The 20,482-nt window shown below is 28.4% G+C and overlaps 2 protein-coding genes across 2 annotated transcripts; both read left to right on the top strand.

Annotated features, from left to right (window-relative positions):
- The first annotated feature begins 388 nt into the window (after positions 1–388).
- On the top strand, positions 389–5,611 carry LOC129305170 (WAT1-related protein At1g25270-like). Its single transcript, XM_054945135.1, has 7 exons — positions 389–709; positions 1,073–1,135; positions 1,886–2,002; positions 2,512–2,767; positions 3,189–3,347; positions 3,959–4,110; positions 5,142–5,611. The coding sequence occupies exons 1-7, from the start codon at positions 501–503 to the stop codon at positions 5,377–5,379; spliced, it is 1,194 nt and encodes a 397-aa protein (XP_054801110.1). The 5' UTR covers positions 389–500; the 3' UTR covers positions 5,380–5,611.
- A 10,280-nt stretch (positions 5,612–15,891) lies between these two features.
- On the top strand, positions 15,892–19,363 carry LOC129305174 (WAT1-related protein At1g25270-like). The gene is made up of 4 exons (XM_054945139.1): positions 15,892–16,128; positions 17,142–17,203; positions 17,978–18,095; positions 18,977–19,363. Exons 1-3 carry the CDS (start codon positions 15,953–15,955, stop codon positions 18,058–18,060), a joined length of 321 nt encoding a protein of 106 aa, XP_054801114.1. The 5' UTR covers positions 15,892–15,952; the 3' UTR covers positions 18,061–18,095; positions 18,977–19,363.
- The last annotated feature ends 1,119 nt before the right edge of the window (positions 19,364–20,482 follow it).

The following is a 20,482-nucleotide window of genomic DNA, read 5'->3' on the forward strand; positions in this document are numbered from 1 at the left end:
AATGGTATAAGATTTCTAATTATGACATTAAGATAAATATATTAATTAATAATTTTATATTATAAAACACTTAAATGAAGCAAATATTTAAATCGATGGATGATATTAAGTACGGAACGATTGAAAACAGCATTATTTTATTTTGCTACTTGGTTCTAAATTTTTTTAAATTTATTCAGGTTGGCTTGAATTATTATGTCTGTCCATCTAATCAGCCCCATGATTGTGAAAGAATCAGGTCCCTTTGTTTTCACAGCACTCGCATACTTGGTGACGTGGCATGCACCAGAGTCACCAAAAACAACATGGCTTCCATGGAATTTCAGTATTTTTGCCTCTCCATAAATACTCCTCGTTCCTCTTCATCTCTCGCCACAGACAACACTTCTCTCTCTCTCATTCTCACTCGCTCTAAGATTAGTGCAGTGGCTGGTGGCGCCGCCGTAGGTGGTGGAAACAACAGACAGTCAGACACAACAACAACATATATATATATATATATGATGACGATGACATGTGACGATGTGTGGAAGGTGGTGGAAGGGATGAAGCCGGCGGCGTTAATGGTGATGGTGCAGTTATCATATGCTGTCATGAATGTGCTGTACAAGCTCGCCGTCTACGACGGCATGAACGTCCGAGTTCTCATCGCTTATCGCTTCATCTTCGCCACTGCTTTCATGGCTCCTCTTGCTCTCATCTTGGACAGGTTCTCGATTCTCTCTCTCACACACATGAAAAACACATTCATGTTCCAAGATTCTCGATTCTCTCTCTCACACACATGAAAAACACATTCATGTTAAAGTTGTTGGGATGACTAGAAAAGAAGTATATAATAAGTGAAAAAGAGACATAAACTCATTACTAATACTTTGAAATGTGATGTCAATCTCATTTATATATGTTTCATGTTAAATTTGTTGGGTCCAACCAATGTCTCTCTAACCAAATTTAATATGGAAATAATATAATCACTTGTGTTGCGTCTATTTCAAAGAAGTAAATTAAGAGCATGCTGGTTTATGTCAAAGAGCTTTGAAGTAATTGTTATTCAATTAATTAATTGCAGGAAAAGCAAATCAAAGATGACTTGGACAGTACTATTTCAAGCGACTCTGTGTGGCTTATTTGGGTATGTAATATATTTGTTTATATTAATATATTTTGAAAGAGCCATGAACGGATGCCACATAATTTTGCTTTTTTTTTTTTTTTTGAATTAAAGGAGTAGACCCTAACGGCTAAGGTTAAAAGCGGGATCAAACCCGTATCCTAGCTAGCACAACTTTCAATGCTTATACGGATTATTACAAAGAGAGCATAGATGTTAATTAGTTTTGTTTTTTAAAAAAATACCAACTACCAAAAAATAATTTTTAAATCTCATCCTGAATAAAGTATATTTGACTCATTTATTTGTATTTTTTATTATTTTAACACTCTTGTTTTTTTTATTAAACAATGTACTTGTTTTCAATTAAATCATGATAAATAGATTCTTTATTCTATAATAAACTCTCATTATTAATATTATTAATACATTAAAATTTACTCATTTTAATTTGATTTGATAAACATGCATTAATATATAAAGCTAAATACTTAAGTCTTGCCCTAAATATGTTTACATATATATACATGTGTGTGTTATCAATATGATGAAAAATAATTTATTCTATGTAAAATTGTATCCTAAGAGGTTCTTTTTGGTTTATTTACTGTCAAATGAAGTGAAATGAAAATATTTGCTTAATATCCATTTGCTAGATTATGTATTTTATTGGAGAAAAATTAATTAAAATAATACATGTATATATATCTATGAGGATCCTATATTAATAAAATATGTTAATATATATATATATATATATATATATTACAGAGGAACGCTGGGACAGACATTATATTTGGAGACGCTGGCATTAACATCAGTGACGTTCTCTTCAGCAATGTCAAATCTTAATCCTGTCATGACTTTCCTCTTGGCCCTCTGCTTCAGGTATAATCTTCATTATTTTCATTTCGTTTTTCCCCCCATTTTTCTGAATTAATGAGAGATGTAGACCTCATTTAAAGGCAAAATGTAAATTGAAATACACAAATCACATTTGACTTTTTATTGAATTACACATTCTTAATTTTTATAATTTATTCAAAACAAATTACATAGACCTATTCTATGTTTTTCAAAATCACGCAAACTTTCTTTATATTTTCAAAGGAAGTTTGTGTATAGGTTTAAAATAGCTAGTGGAGGTCTGTGTAATTTCGAGAGAGAAAAAAAAAAGCAGAGAGATTTGGGCAATTCAATATTCATTTTAATGATGATTTAAAGAAAATTTATAAATGAAGAGAAATTTTATGTTATTCTAAGATCATTTAGAAATTTTTTTATTGATTTTAAAAAATAATGAAGTCTATCGATTTTTTTAAAAATAAATAAAATTATATAGTTTAATTATATAAACTTGTGTACAATTCATATATTTGAATATTGTTATGTATCAGATTAGAAAGATTAAACCTAAAATCAGGAGCAGGAAAGGCAAAGATTATGGGAACTCTAATTGGAGTTGGTGGGGCCATGCTCCTAACATTCTTCAAAGGTGCACGAATACACACTGCCTCCTTCCACGTCAACCTCTTGCATCACAACAATGGCCACGTGGCATCATCAAATTCTTCCTCTGGTGGTAACACCATCCTGGGTGCACTCTGTGCCTTAGGCAGCAGTGTCTCTTTTGCTATATGGCTCATAGTTCAGGTCCGTTATTTACTATATATTGCCATTCCACTCTACTTAGTTGTGTCCTGAAAACTTTCTTTCAACCATGTCACAAATACATTGATTATATAGTTATCATTTAGTTTTTTTTAAACAAAAAAAAAGTCATTGAAAGCTAGTGTAGTTGTACAGTATCAAGATTAAGTCATCACTATAGTCTACAAAAGGTTCATATTAATCAGAGCGTTTCATTTAACCATTTAACACGTTTTGGTATGTAGGAACTTCTTTGAATAAAAGCATTCTTATAAATCATCTTACAAGAGCTCTTTTAATAAAAAGCGCTCTTGTGGCCTATGTCTATGAAGGCATTTTCAAAACACTCTCATACATACATACATGCATGCATAATAGTAATTGTGTGTGCATGTATTAATTGATTGTAATTGAATTGAGGCAGACTAAGATGAGCAACAAGTACAAGAGCCATTACACAAGCACATGTTTGATGTCTTTGATGGCCTCAGTGATATCTACGGTATTTGCTCTTTGCAACGACAAGGATTGGAGTCAATGGAGATTGGCTTGGAATGTTAGACTTCTCACTGTGGTTTACGCGGTATGTATATCTCATTTACATTTTTTCTAAAACAATTCTACATTTATATTATATTTATATATATATATATATATATATTATGTAGGAAGTCAAGTTCATATACCTTGCTTGGAAACGAACGTAATTATGATTTGATATATTTAATAACTTGTACTTATACTACGTGTTTTAAGTTGTTTCATGACATTATATAGGAAAAATATAACTTTTGCTCACATTTTACTATTAATTTATGTACTTTTTTTGTATTTATAATCCTTATATTTTTATTTTTTATTATTTTAAATCCCTTCATGAACAAAGTATAAAGACCTCGAAGGGACTTAAAATAATAAAAAATAAAAGTATAGAAACCAAAAATATTTAAAAAAAATATAGGGACCAATAGCAAAATACGAGTAAAACACAATGATTTAAAGTTATGTTTTTCCCATTATATAATTAAAATTAGCTTATCAATTTATGAATTGAGCTTAAATATTTGGAAAAATATAACTTTTAGCTCCTGATTTTTTTTCCAATTATCAATTCAATCCTAAATTTGGAATCAGAAGAACTATGTGATAAGACCAAATTCCGATTGTTATAATTAAATGTGTGTGTGTGTGTAGGGAATGGTACCTTCAGGATTAACGGTGGTGATGATTGCTTGGTGTGCAAACAAAAGAGGGCCTCTCTATGTGTCAATTTTCAGTCCTCTTTTGCTTGTCATATTGGCCTTTGTTGGATCTTTCTTGTTAGATGAAACGCTTCGTCTTGGAAGGTATATATATATATTTCTTATATATGTCTTTAATTCCCCTTATATATGTGTGTGTTTGTTGAATTTGTTTATTATGTCTATTTTATTTTTATAAAATTCAAATTGATGAGTTTTGTTTTTGTTGTTACGTTTAAAATAAGAACGTTACAATTTGCATTTAGCTTTTCCTTTTTTTTTTCAAAAAAGAAATGAATTGAAGAGATAATGAAATTTTTGGTCCCTTATGTTTGCCTCAATTATTGATTTGACCATTAAATTTAATTTATTTCAATCAAGTCCCTAAAATTTTTTAACTATATAGAATTAATCTTTATGATGTTATTTTTTCTTCAAACTATAAGGGCTAATTGTGTATGGTTATATAACTCTAGGGACTCGATTAATAACAACTAAATTTTATGGACTAATTCAATTGATGACAAAAGCAAACTTAGGCCTTGAGAGACCACACGTTTCATTATCCGATGCTCATAAATTATGCCATTATTTTTAAAGTAATAATGTTACCATCTTGTGATCCAATCATTTTTTTTGTATGTAAAAAAAGTTTGAATTCTTATCTCTAAGCTACATAATACTTCACCCTTATTATATATTAAAGATTGAAAATTGGGATCACCTAAGGCAAGTGGTCATCAAACAGATTGAATGTTTACATAATTAATTATACCCACTCTAACATAAACTCACATTACTTTCTTTATATTATTTGAATATTATTATACTTTCATATTGATTGATTAATTAGAAAATTCAAATTCCCCCTTCAATAAAAAAAGAATCTGAGTATAATGTTTGTTCCCTCATGCTTGAAAGTGGAAATGCATGGATTAAATATGTCATTTTTTTTAGCAAAGTGGTAATTAGCCAGAGGTATAATATAATATGCAAGTGAAACTCAACAATATTACAATGTTACTATTACTATTAATGTATGATATTGGATAGCGTAAAAAAATCCTGATTTTTGATTTTTATAATGAGGAATGGTGAATCTTAATTAATTATTATTGGCGTAAATATATGTGCAGTATAATTGGGGGAGTGTTGATAGTGGTTGGATTATACGTAGTTCTATGGGGCAAAGGCAAAGAGATGAAGATGAAGAAGAACCTTATAGTGCCATCAGAGAACCTCCACGTGTCATCATCCAATAAAGTTGAGATCATCGTCAAATCTCCTGTTGACGATGAAAAAAGTGACCTCGAAGACAATGATGATCGTTCGAATGATGTTAGAGACGAAAATGGACTTCAAAACAGGACATGATAGCGCATAAGAAGCTAAGCAGAAGAACTTTGTTTTATTGTAAGAAATTAGACAGAATTAGTTTTTATTATTATATGCATCTTTCGTGGCCTCCTATGCATGCATTGCACAAATTTAAGAAATGATCAGTTTTATTGTAAACAATGCAATGCTTTCATAGATTTAGTCTATTAACTTTGATTCAATGCAATTCAGTTTTTGTGATTTATTAAATTAAGAAATTATAAGAAAATGAATTGTGTTGAATTAAAGAATTATGAGATGGAGTTGTTTAGAGTTTCAAAATAATAGAGGATAAGTTGTTATAAGTCAAAATTTAAGGTTTACTATTGATAATTGAAAAATGTTACAGGATCAAAAGTTAAATCTTCCCTTATATATATATTGGTGGCATTACTACATCCATTTCTATTAATGTATATGCCATCATCTTTAATGATCATAGTTATAAATCATTTTTGTCCAATCTGTTAAGTATTTGATATTTTTTTCCCCTCATAGTCTCCTTAATATGGATATAATGTTAATTGCTAAATTACCGTATGGTGGAGAGTGATCGATTAAATGCAGTTTTTCATAGATTTTATATATATATATATATATATATATTATATAATTATTATTCCCTCCGTCCTAAATTATAAAACACTTTAGACAAAATTTCACATATCAGTAAAGCTGATTAAATATATTTTATAAACTTATTTTTTCAAGACAAAAATATAAATTTTTAAAAATGCCCTTCATTTAATACTCCATTGATAAAAGAATATTTAAGAAAAAATATATGGAAAGGGTAATATTAAAAAAACATAATTAATGGAATGTTATTTTTATCAAAATGTCTTATATTTTAAAACGCTTAATATTTCCTAAAAATGTCTTATAATTTGGAATGGAAAGAGTATTATTTATATTGATTTTGAGATATTGTTGACACATTAGAGAACATCAAAGGTTTATTATAAGGAGAAATACTTAGGTAGATCAGGTACACCACATCATTTATAGTTTGTCCAATAAAAACATAACATTTAGATAGCATTAAATATAAATTGATTCTAATATCAATAATAGTAGAGAGAGAAAATGCAAGAAATTAATTGTGCATTCTGTTATAAAAATAAAATCAATTAAGAAAATGTCACACACAATTTTATTTAGATTATTTAAAATATTTTAATTAGATAGATTACAAATGACATAGTGCACCCAGTCAACCTAAGTATTTCTCTTATGATAAGTTAACATTTAGATTGATCAATTTAGATTTTAATTTTAAGGCATTCAAACTAGAGACAAAAGATTGGGAGATGGGTTTATTACCTGTATTGAGAGAAGAGCATAGATGAAACTAACAAAGGCACTAAATAATAAACACATAAAAAAACAAAGAAAATTGGAGTATAATTAAATAAAATTTAGAAATTTTAAAAAAATAAAGTATAATAAAAAAATGGATGTAGATTTAAATCAAGTGAAAATCCATAATTTATATGCATATATATATATATATATATATATCTAAATGAAGGATTTGGTTGGCTTGACAAGCTCAATTTGACTTTGTGAGCTCAACAAGACCTTATTTGAGTAGGGTTGCACATTCTTCTTTGGCTAAAGCAAGGTCTTCTGAATTCATCCTAGGATGGGATGCTTTTGTTAGGTTGACATTTTCATTTTTTTTAAAAAGGAGTTTAATGAAAAGCTCTCTGTTTTTTCATAAAGGAGATGAATGATGGAATTGATCATGACTTTCACAGCAGAATTCAAGAAGTTGATCCCTAATGTGTTCATATCTTAAAGGAGATTGTTGAATCTCCATGATGCCTGGAATGTTGTATTTTTTGAAAAACTATTTAAACCTTACACCCTTGGGGAGTATTTGCAGATCTTTAGTTTCTCTATACACATTGAATCTAACCAGAATGTCTTTGGCAAGGAAATTTCTTTCAAGAACTTTTGTCCAATAAGTGCATCTAAAAAAAAAATCTTATACCAATTTTTCTCTTGGTAATGAGGTCTATCTTGCAGAGTTTATCATCAGCTATAATAAAGTATTCATTATGAGAGACCTATTGTTCTCAAGGGAGAATATGGGGTTTCATGATAGTTCTGCAAGAGCCGGTATCCATGAAGGCGATGACAGAAATATGGACATCATATTTGGAGGGTAATATCTAAATTTTCCATTAGGTTGTGGTAATTGAGGTGGATATGGTGGTTGATTAAGGTTTATAGGAAATGCTGGTATTAGGTTTAAAGGAGATGGGTTAATACTTTGAATTGGGCTTGACCTAATAGCATAAAGAGGTGGATAATAATAGAGATATTGTTCATCATTTAAGTTGTCATCATCAAAGATTGGTAAAATATAGCAAGTATCTTCATCCTTTTTTGATTGTTCTTCAAGAACAGATTCAACATCATAATCATCATCAATAGGTATAACAGTCTTAAGGGACTGTAACAACTTTATATCTTTTTTGGATTTGTTAAGGCACCTTTTTGCAAAGTGCTCTTTTTGTCCACAGATAAAACATCTGTTAGATTTCTTGAATTTTGAAGTTTTTTTCTTGAAAAATCTAAAGAGATGGTGCTTTTATGATCTAAAATGTTTACACCTATATTTATGAAAATGAGTCTTCTATCTAAAGGAGAAAAGATTGGCTTATTTGCATTTAATCTTTAAATAAGGTTTGTTACAAGCTGATTGCAATCTTGGTTTTCCTTTCAACATAGACTCCAAGAACTGTTATTGCTCACATAGCTTATCCAAGGTGGATAGAGCCAGTTGATAAATTTCACCAAGAGAAATTTAGGACATATCTCTTCTTAGAGCATTGATGGCCCTTTGTAGTTCTGGCTGAAGTTCTTTTGATAATGACACAATGAATGTATGCTTAAGATTAACATCATTGGCACCATTTAGCATGTAATATTTCTCAGACAGTCATTAAAAATGCTTTTGAAGATCTTCACGAGCAAGTGAACAACACTTCATTACAAAGAACTCCTATCTGCTTCTTTTTTCAATGATGTTGAAGTCCCGAAGAAATTCTTTATGAATTACTCTAAGGAATTAAGAACCATTAAGCTGAGTAGCCCTGATCTTGTCATATTCACTAAGAGTTTGGAACCATTATCTCAAGTTTCCAATCATTCTGGAAATAAATTCTAGAAGAACTTCTCATATAGTAACATTAAGTCTAGTCATTTGTAAATCAATCCAAGTACCAAATTCTTGGAGTTTATCTCTCCATTTATACAAAGGTGAATCATCAAATGTAAACTAAGGTCCAGATGTAGGTCTAAAATTAGAGTCTTAACAAATGAGATCATATTTAAATCCTTCCATAGCTTTAGATTCTTCATCAGAAGGATCTTTCACAATTGTTTTTGTCCTAGTTTCTTGAGTTCATTGTTGATTCTGAGGTTGAACCATTGCAATTTTTGATAAGTCAACCAAGTGTTGATTTGTTTCAGAGTCTGTGTATTTTATAGAGACTTTAATTGAGCCCACAGAGTTTAAGTCTTCTTATTCAGAAATAACCTAGTCAAAAATAGCATTTTTCATAGAAGCAATTGTTCTAGAAGGATTTGAGGGATCTTCAATCCCTTTGAGCTTTTCAAATGTAACTGGTGATTTGGTTTTTGGTGGAGAAGGAGGTGGTGTCTTTATGATCAAGAGTTTTTTTGGATTTAACAAATGATGGTGAGGCTTGATGATCTTGAGATTTTGATAAGAAAACGATTATAGGTCACAGGTGGCTTTGGTTTTTAAGGTGGTTGTCTTTAAGCTTTTTTGAGAACTTAAGACATTTTGAATACTTTACTGTAATAAGTCTTAGTTGGGTATGTAGGATGCATGGAGGTATAGGTTGGAAACTGTCTAGTCATAGTGGGAAAAGTAGGATAGGACTCATAAATAATTCTAGATTGATCTTAGGCTAGATCTACTTCTATTCGCTATAGTTATTTCTTTACTTTAGAAATTTCTTTTATTTTTTGAAGTATTCTGATCCATCATATCCTTGATTGATGAACCTGCAGAGTTCTGCATCTAGCTTTTGTTCTTATTTGGAGAGTTTTTGATACCAATTCTACATTTGGTTATCAATTTGATTAACCTGTGAAGACAGGCTTTCTATTGTGGTTGTCAAATATCTAAATGTAACATAAAGGATTTTGAAACCATTAACAGCTTATGCAATTAATTGAAAACTTCAATAGAGGAAAAACTTCATAATAATTTTAAATTTTCATGATTTTTTTCATCTAAATTTCTTACATGAAATTTGAAAGTGATTCTTCCAAAAAAAAAAAAAAACTCTTACGGCCAAAAGTATCATTAAAATTTTCTTTTTCACTAAATGGATGTAAAGTAATACACACACCCACACACACATATATGATTTGATTGGTATTTTGAATAAATATCTTATTGTATGTTATAATTGGATTATATTATTCTACGTTCTCATGAATAACTACTCGTAAATATGAATCCTTATGACTTGATGTTTTTTAATTTATCTTTTATTTACTTGTTATCAATATAGATGTTAAATACCAAAAATTCGCAACAACTAACAAGTCATGCTACTAAAATATCATAAATACATAGTGTGGGTAATTTTTTAAAATTTCATACAACATAAAGGATATAGATAGCATAGTTTATATGAATAACACACAAATATAGCATATCATTAGTGCTAATCTAATTGGAAACAAAATGAAGTTGATGGTATAAGCAAGCTGATATAGCACTACAAAAAAATAGTGAATTAGCAATGGAAAATCGATGCAAATTCAATTGCTAAATGGGTTAGTGACGGAATGAGTTCATCAATAAAAACACCATCACTAATTGACAAAATTTTAAATTCCGTTACAATTAGTGACAAAATTAGTCATGGAAGTGTAATTCCATCACTAACTAGCGATGGAAAATTTTCATCACTAATCAAGGATTAGTTACTCCAATTCTATGACGAAATGCATTCTCTCACAAATGAAAATTCTAAAAAAAAAATCATTATTGCCACATCACTCGATGGGCTAGTAGAACCTTATCGCCACATTATTGCCACCACATCACTTCCATATCACTATGCCTCTACCACATCACCTCCATGTCATATATAATTCGAGCCCATAACCTCACACCTTCATAAGGCTTTTGCATTCAACTTTGTTGCCAATTAAGTTGAAAGAGATTTTTAGTCTTTAATTGATAAATTAAATGTATAATATTTAACCACCCACATATATATACATCAATAAATACATTATTTAATATATTTATTATTTAAAATTATTTTTATTTATCAAAATAATAAATTAATTTTTTATATAAAAAATTATGTATTTATATTATATTTTTAAAAACATCATTTTTTATTGAAAACTTAATATTAGATTGAACAAATATTTTATTATCACTATGTAATTCTATTATAATATAATTTTTATAACATATTATATACTTTTAAATATCAATAGTTAGGTATGTTATAAGAAAATAAAAAAATTAAATATATAACTTAAATTATTATAGTTATTATTAATATATACACAATCAAAATAATAAATTGTAATTATTAAATTATTTATTTATAGTATAATAATAAATTGTTAAATAATTTATACATAAATATATATTATAAATTATATAATAAAATTTAAAATAATTTGCGATGGAATTAGCAACATCATTATGATGGAAAGTTTTGTGACAAAATTTTTCATCATAAATGCGGTGATTTGTTAATTTTTTGACATTAACCTAATTAATTAAATTAAAATATATATTACAAGCAAAATGGCATTTGTTTCTTTTGATATTAATTCTGTAGATTGGGACCGGAATTCTCTGATAATGACAACCTCAAACTCAAAAACCATTGTCCTAAAACTAGAACCCACTGATTATAAGTAGACTAATTTTGGCGACACAAATTGTTATATCTCACTACTAAATATATTTATAATTTTGAATACAATATGCTCACTATAGATATGGTGTAATTCTTAATCATAAGTTCGACATTTTTATGATCTAAAAAATAATACGAATATTATCGATACATCCATACTCCTTCCTATTTATATAGTCATATTTTAGAAACCTTTCATGTTCTTATTGATAAATAATTTTGCAAAACCTATATAAAATAATTAATCTTTATTATCCTTGGTTTGAATATTATTAAGAAATATATTTATAATGAAAAAAGGGATTCAAGGGGATGAGTAAGATTAGGTTAGAATTTATTTCATTTAATTAAGGATACTTTTATGATAAAAAAATAATTAAGCGTATTTTTAAAAGATGAAATAATTGTAAAAGTATCAATTAATTTTAGCTAAATTTTTAGCCTTTAAAATTAGTCAAGAGTGACGCATAAGTAATAAGAGCAAGAACATTTAACTAGCACACATAAAGCAAGTCAAGCCTACTTAAGAAGATTTTTTTTTAATGACTAATTTGGGTCGTCAGTAAATCATACATATAATTCACTATCACCATATCATATCAATATTAAACAAACTTGATTATAGTAAAATTTGGTACATCAGGCATGCACAGTTATAAGTATCTATATATATTTAGGCTAATTTCGTGGCTTACTATCACAATTGTTTAGAAAAAAACATTGAAAAAATTGAAATCAATTAATTTTAAATAGGAATTTTGGTATGTGAAGAGACTGATGTAGACCGGGCAAGGTTAGCTACCAACCTGAATACACCTATCTTCACGTACTGAAAGCAACACAGGCTAACCGGGTATAAAAGAATGCGGGTTTTGATCTTACATTGAGAATATATCAAACAAATTTTAAAAATAAAATAATAAATAAATTTTATGTATTTAAGTATGTCCATCTAAAATATTCCTTAAAATAATATGATGATCAAAGTAAATTTGTAAAATTTAAAAACTCAATAACAATATTTGCTCCTACATATAGAGTTGGCCAAACAGGCTGAGATCATTAGGCCTGTCCGTTTAACCCTAAAATAACTAAGCCATGCTGCTGAATGAGAGGGATATAAATGAATTTAAGTTTAAAAGGTTGGCTCCTGGGGCCAAGGGTTGGCACCTTTAGGCCTAATTTTTTTGAAAAAAATTCATGTAAACAATAAAAAACATTAAGGTGCTTTTCATATTTTAAGTTTCTTATCAACAACAACAATTACTTTTGATTATGCTTTTTATGTATATTTTAAATACTTTGTTAATTGAATTTATATTTCAAATATTATTTTGTTTTATTAGTATTCAAGTGATATGTCTTTCTTAGTCCTTTACAAAGTATGATGTAGGATAATAAAAATACATGAGCATGTATGACTTTTTTTATGAACAATTCTGAACTAGAGAATTATTTAGATAAACTAATGCTAAGTCTCATAATTCAAAAGAATTAGATATTGAGTTTGTAAAAGAATAATCATTATCAATTTTCAATTCTTTCAGGGATGACTACTGATATTCTTAATATTTCAATCACTACTATGACTAGTAAATCAGTTTTTTGTTTTGATTCACATGTTTTACAAAAATATTGAAGTTCTTTTCTTCTAAATAATGTTTAAACCTACTGTTTATACTCACTCGTAATTGGTTGCATAATTTTGATAACATTTTTATGATATTGAATTTGAATATTTAAACTTTATAGATTTATTGTGGATTTACTTAAATTTTTTTTAGACTTAATTTTATATGTAATATCTTTTTTTCTTGGAATTCATATTTATTAAGCTTTTAAATAAAAAACATAAAAATATCAGGGCTAAAACTCACAGGCCGACCTAATAGCCCTAAGATTAAGGCCGGGCTTCGAAATGAAGGCCTAAAGCAATTTGGGCTTTTTGAGCCCGACCTAAGGCTGGCCTTTAGGATCAAGCTGACCCTAATTGCTAACCTACATAATATTAAATATGAAATTAAATTAATTTTTTTATAAAAATAATATATTGATTTCTTAAATTTTTCATAAATAACAACAAAATAATTTATCAGGTATGATTATAAGAAGAAAAAGACAATCTCATAAAATCATACAATTTTTTTCAAATAAATTAAAGCAATGATACGGCCCATTTATTATAGTGCATGTCAAAACTATTGGTATCCTTATTTGATTTGACTCTGTTGACTGTTTAGGAATAAATTTAAAAAAAAAATATACATAAATCTATTTGAAAGCTTAATTGTTGATATTAAAAAAGCTGTATATTTTTTCATCGCTTATAGATTTTTTTAAATTGGACACATCCTATTTGAGGCATAATTGGCACTTCATTTATCTAAGATTAAAAAATAAATAATTTTTGGATAATTTAAAAATTGAAAAAAAAAGAGATTTATTTTGTAGAGATTTTAGAAAAAGTAAACATTATTTTATATTTGATAATAATAATAAATTAAAACAAACAGGTTCTAAGTGTGGGCATACATTCCTTTATTACTTTCTTTTACTTTTTTAAATGTTGCGTTAGTGGATGAATGTGGTTGGAAAATAATTCCCATTAATGAATTCCGCTGGGCTCTGTGGGTAAGTAATAGCGCGTGCTTGCATTTTGCAGAGGAAACTTTTTTTTCCCCCTGCGCTCGCAATGATCTACAATATTATATATATTTATGTATGTACTTTCTACTATATATATATATATATATATAATACGGATAATTTGTCTAAATAGAAAGTATATTGATCAGCTTTCTATACGAGTTTAAGAATGGGTGAAGAAAATCTTTTTTTAATCAGTGAAAAAGTATATTCTATAATAGTGAGAACCACTTTTTTACATGTATGGTGCTTGCAATGTTTGTGCAGGGTATAACATATTTTTTTAATAAAAAAATATAAGACATTTTTTAAGACATATATATTATATACTCCCATTATTAAAAAATATAAGACACATATGTTATATATTCTCTTTGTTAAAATATATATGACATTTTTTTAAGATAAGAAATTGAAAAATATAAAACATTTTGGGTCTTTCAAAATGCAATTAATAAATTTTTTTCAAAAATACCCTTAATTAATGAGTGTAACTAATAAAGTTTTTTAATTGATATATCTTATTAAATAACCATAAACATTAAAAGGTTTGTAATTTTTAAGTCAAGTAACTTATTCATTTGGGAACATAATTCGATTGAAAGTGTCTTGTAATATTAAAAGAGTCGAATATCACATTGTTTGCACTAAATTTGTAATATTTTTTGAGACCCAAATTCAACACAAGTTAACGTGTTTAGAACGAATTTCATTTAAAATTAATAATACTTTTTCTTTAATTTAAAGGGAGAGAAAAAGCTTGAGTATCAAGAAAGCTACTATGGAAATGTTGTTGAAATGAAAAAAATTAATAGCTTCTTAATAAAATTGTGGGAAGCGAAGATCATGAAGTAACCAATAATCTTGTAATCTAGTAACATATATATAAATTTTTTCGTAAGTAGGAGATCACCAGTTCATTTTGTAATTAACTTCAGGTCGTTAGTGGCTGTTCCTCTTATTAAAAAAAATCAGGATTTGATATCTTAAACAAGTTTGAAAAATTATACTCCCTCCGTTTAAAAATGTAAGGCATTTTTTTATGAGTGAAATGTTCAAAAATGTAAAGTATTTTTATCTTTCGAGGTGTAGTCATTACTTTTTTTAAAGTATTCTTATTAATAATGACTTTATATTTATTGTAGGGTATTTAATAGGGGTAAATGTAAAAAGATAGGGTTAGTTTAAAGTACGTAACTATTTTATTGGGGTGAGATTCAGTTAAAAATATCTTACATTTATAAATAAAGGGAGTATATAATTACCTGGATCAATAGATAATTCATGAACAAGTTTCCTCTAAAACAACTCCACTTTATAAAACACTCGAACCCAAAGTATGTGAAACAAATATTTGGAAGTTTGATTGTCAACCCTTTACATACATGCAATAAAATTCATTAGAAAGGTTTTATTAAGGAATAATCTATTACATGTTTTTCACATTGCTATATGTATCTTTCTATTGAAAGTAATACATATTTATGTTCAAGGCATGATTAAAAACTAATTTAAGTATCTCTCTCAATGAGATTTGAACATTGATTCATCACATTGTGATGAAGAGCTCACTAACCTTTTCAGCTAGACCTAAACCTCATTGATGAATAATATATTACATGTTGTAAAGTTTATAAAAGGTTTATTTAAACGTTGTATAATATCACATGTAGTAAAGTTTTCTTTAAAATGAAAACACAAAAATGAAGCGCCGCAACATGACCTGCAAATAATCAGCCCCATGATTGCAAGGAATCAGCTTCCTTGGTTTGAAAGAACCTTTTGTTAAAAAAATGGTGAAATGCTAGCAGACACCAAAGTCACTTAACAAGCACCATGGCCACAAAACCACATTTCTGTACGTACGTCTCCATATATAAATAAACTCCTTCTACATTTTTGTCATCATCACACTCACAAACACTTCTCTGATCTGTGTCTCTCTCTATATACAAATAATCTAAGGTCGTCGGGATAGAAGGAAGATGGCGGAAGGGTTGAAGCCGGCCGTGTTAATGGTGACAGTGCAGATAACATTTGCAGTAGTGAATGTGCTGTACAAGATCTCTGTCTATGATGGCATGAATGTCAGAGTTCTTATTGCTTATCGTTTCATTTTCGCCACTGCTTTCATGGCTCCTCTTGCTTTCCTCTTTGACAGGTCCTCTCTCTCAATATTTCTACTCCATGTGCGTTTACATAATGTATTTAAATTCATTTTAAATATTATACACATGGCATGAGAATGTCATTGACAGGTCCATTGGACTATAGTGAAAATATTGTTTGAGTTTAAATGTCAAAAATACCCCCGAATAACATGTAAATGTGACATCTAACAATTAGATATTGACTTGTCAAAATCTGAACGTGTACTTATCAACTGGAGAATTGTTGCATGTTAATATTTAAAGTTAAATTAGAATTGTGCAAGTAAATATGACATGTCAATTAATTGCAGAACTTTTACATGTTATTCTTAATCTATGTGGGTATAGATAACATGTCCTCTCTAACTGACTGGGATAGATATATTCCTTACCACAAACTTATACTTGTGACTTGTGAGTATTGGTTTTTAGATCACATGTAGTTGTCTTAAATTAACAATTTAATTACAGACTTTTGAAGCATAGAAACCAAATTAAAGATTCGATCAAATGATAAGCAATATGTATTTTTCCTTTCAATTATGTATAAACATTAGTTAAGAATAATTTTAAAATTTAAAAACTTTTATTATAATCGCTTCTTAATAATGTAATTATTTAAGATCTAATATTACAGAGTTATATTTAAATATTGTAAGGATTAATTAAAAGTAGCTTCGCAACATTATTCTATTTCATCTACAAAATTTTAATTTTTGACTTTACTCAAAGAGAAATGAGCCATATCCAATTCAACTGATCATGGTTAATTATTTAGATATTGTTAATGGGATGAAGTTTAAAATCATTCAGACTCATCATGAACTGCATTTTATTCCGAATATTAATTGGTGGGTGGAGTTAATGATATTAAATTGTTAATTAACTTTTGGAACCCATAAGATGACTAAAACATAAACCTACTAGGTGATGGGATAATAAAATGGAGTAAAACCTTCTATATTTTGCTGTAAAATAAAACCTATTGTTTGAATTCTTTTTTTTTTCAATTAATTATCTGCAGGAACAAGAAATCAAAGATGACCTGGACCGTGCTGTTTCAAGCGGCTCTCTGTGGCTTATTTGGTAAGTGAAAAGAAATACAAAATTGATTTATAATGAAAAAGAAATTAAAATTATGTGTATAAATTAATCTCCAACTACTAAAGGTGATCAAAAGTATGGTTTGGTTCAATTTTGATCAACCAAACCAAAACCAATTAGTTTGCATTAAAAAATGATTTAGTTTGGTGTTTGTTTATATATTAAATTAAGTTTTAATATATGTTTTAATATATAAAATCATAGCTTCAAGTCACAATCTCGACTTTTATTCATGAATGAAATAAACATCAGGTTCAAAATAAAAATATTCAAATTTTACTATTAATAAAACACCAAAATATATACATTTGTAAGTAACACAAATTAAATTTCATTGCAAATTGTCTTGATACCTGTGATTAAAAGTAACTTGTTTAAAATAAAAAAAGAAAATTCTATATTTAAAATTATTTAAAAGATTATTTTTGACGTAACATGAGCAAATGTATTTGACTTTCTAATAGTAAAATTGGAAAAGAAAGAGTGAGCGATTCTATTAAAATATTTTAAATTTAGAAAGTATAGTTCAGATTTGGTTGAAGTTAAAAAAAAAAACTAAAACATGAATTAAATCATTTGGTTTTCAAATTTATAAACCAAATCAAGCCTTACTAATTATTTGTTCTATTTGATTTTTCTTTTAGATTAGTTTGAATTAGTTTTGTGTAGTCGATTTTGTTTGATTTTGCTCACCCTTGCCAACTACTACTAATAATAATAATCTGTTAATAAATAAATAATTATTAATATATTACAGGGGGACGTTTCACACAAAATTTATATTTAGAGACGCTGGCATTAACATCAGTGACGTTTTCTTCAGCGATGTCAAATCTTAATACTGTAATGACCTTCCTTTGGCGCTCTGCTTTAGGTATGTATTTAATTATAACCTTCATCATTATTTTCATTACTATTTTTTCGTTTTAAAAATCAATTACTAGTAGACCTCTTGTAAAGAAAAGACAAAATGTAAAATGAACGAATCTGTTTATTAAATTGTATAATTTTTTCATTTCTGAATTTATGAAAATTATTCTACAGGAAATTATTGCAATTAGGTCCTAACTAAAAGTTTAAAAGAAAATCACTTTCAAGTCCGACTCACTCTAGCAATTCAAATATATAAAAGTCTCTCATGAAATCACAAATTATTCTGAAATCCATTATCCTTTACTAAAATGGTCAATTTGTTATCAAGTAATGCTAGATAGTTGTTAGTGAAGCTGTTTAGTTGATAATCAAAAACAATAATAATTAACAACTAATTTAATAGTAATTGATAATTTTAGTAGAGGACATGAGATTCCGAATAATTTTGTAATTTTAGCAAACTTTTCTGTATTAGATTACTAATTATTTGAAAATTAAGATTAATTTGACCGAAAATTAATTAATTCATCTGTCTCATTTACAAGGTAAGCCTTTTATATGTGAGTGGGCCTATGAGTTATTACTTATTTTAAAAAAAAAAAAATTTAGGAAATGTGTGTAATTCTCCCCCTCTTATACTTGTAAAACAAGCAAGCCCACACTGTGACAATATGGCTCGTTAATTCCGACGTGGGCTTTTTGTGACTTTTTTTTGTATTTTTTATTTTTTTCAGGCTATAATATATTTTTAATTCTCTAACTTTATATAATATTTTAATTTGATCACTTTGTTTTATAAAATAAAATATTTTAATTTTTTAAGTTTAAAAAGTTGCCTGTATTTGAAACCTTCATGTTGCTATTGCATAAAATTATGATCAGATTGGAGAGATTAAATCTGAAAGCAGCGGCAGGGAAGGCTAAGATCATGGGAAACTCTGATTGGAATTGGTGGGGCCATGCTGCTAACATTCTTCAAAGGTGCACAGATACCCACTGCCTCCTTCCACGTCAACATCTTGCATCACCAACATGGCCACGTGGCATCATCGAATTCTTCCCCAGGTGGCAAACCATATTAGGTGCCATCTGCGCCTTAGGCAGCAGCATCTCTTTCCTCTCTGGCTTAGGGCTGTGCAAAGTCTCCCAGTCCTGTCTGGTCCAGTCCAACCCGAGATGGTCTCAGTCTTGTTCGGTCTGTATAGTCACTGGTCCTTCAGGACCAAAAGGACTAAAAAGACCAGACTATTTTTTCGGGTTGGACTGGACAAAAGAGACCAGGCATCCGGACCACTTGATCCAGTCCAGTCCTATTAATTTTTTTTATTTAATTATAATTAATTTATTTTTGACAAATGTTTTAAAGTGTAATTGATGCTAGGAGATGATTGCATAAAGATTTATTAAGTTTGTTTCTAAATTGTTATTGTAATATAGTGTTGTTGAATTTTTTGAGTACTGTTTTTATTAAAGTTTATAAATTTAAATAATTTAGACTATAACAAAAATATTTTTTTTCTTATTGTTAGAAATTATTATGGATTTATTATTATTATAAGTATTTTTACTATCTAATTGAGTTTATTATGTTGGAATGGATTATTGCCTTCATAGAATAAAAAGAGGGAAAAAAAGCTAAGTGAGTACTGGACTGACAGGACCAGTCTCCCAGTCCTATGGACCAAGTTCGGTCCTGTTAATCTCGGGTTATTACTGGACAAGACTGGATTACGGGTTGCCTAACCCAGTCTTTTTCATGAAAGAGACCGGACTTCGGGTTAGGATGAAATCCAGTGCCGTCCAGTCTTTTGTGCAGCCCTACTCTGGCTCATCGTTCAGGTCCGTATTTCACACGAAATCTAAGATGCAACCCACACTAGTCATTGACACATGCAAAAGGATTGAAGTTGAGTGATATTATAGCCCGTTTCATTTCTGTTTTCTATTTTAAAAGCAAAAGAAAAAAATAAAAAACTATTGAATAAATATTTTCAAAAAAATTCTATTTTTTTAATAAAAACATATTAGAGCTTTCTTTGTTTTCTTTTTGTTTTTAAAGGACACTATATTTGGTTTTTTGCTTTTAAAGCACACTCCATAGGCTACCACTACCATCATTCAATTTTTAATTCTAAATTATTTTCAAATTAATATAATCAAATAAATTTAAAAACAAAAATGAGAAGAGTAGTTTTTTAAGAAAAAAGGGAGAAAAGTCAAACTAGGCCTCTATTGTTGTTTCCCATATACTCCCTTCATGCCAATAGTCTTGTAACCTAATGGCATAAGCTCTCTAGTAAGTGGGAAGTTACGAATTGGATCCTTCTTTTAACTTCAAACAATTAATGCCTATCTCTCTAATTCAAAAAAAAAAAATACTTCCTTCAT

Source organism: Prosopis cineraria, unplaced genomic scaffold (assembly GCF_029017545.1).
Source record: "Prosopis cineraria cultivar Desert tree isolate PC_DT_omini unplaced genomic scaffold, ASM2901754v1 PC3, whole genome shotgun sequence".
Lineage (NCBI taxonomy): Eukaryota > Viridiplantae > Streptophyta > Magnoliopsida > Fabales > Fabaceae > Prosopis > Prosopis cineraria.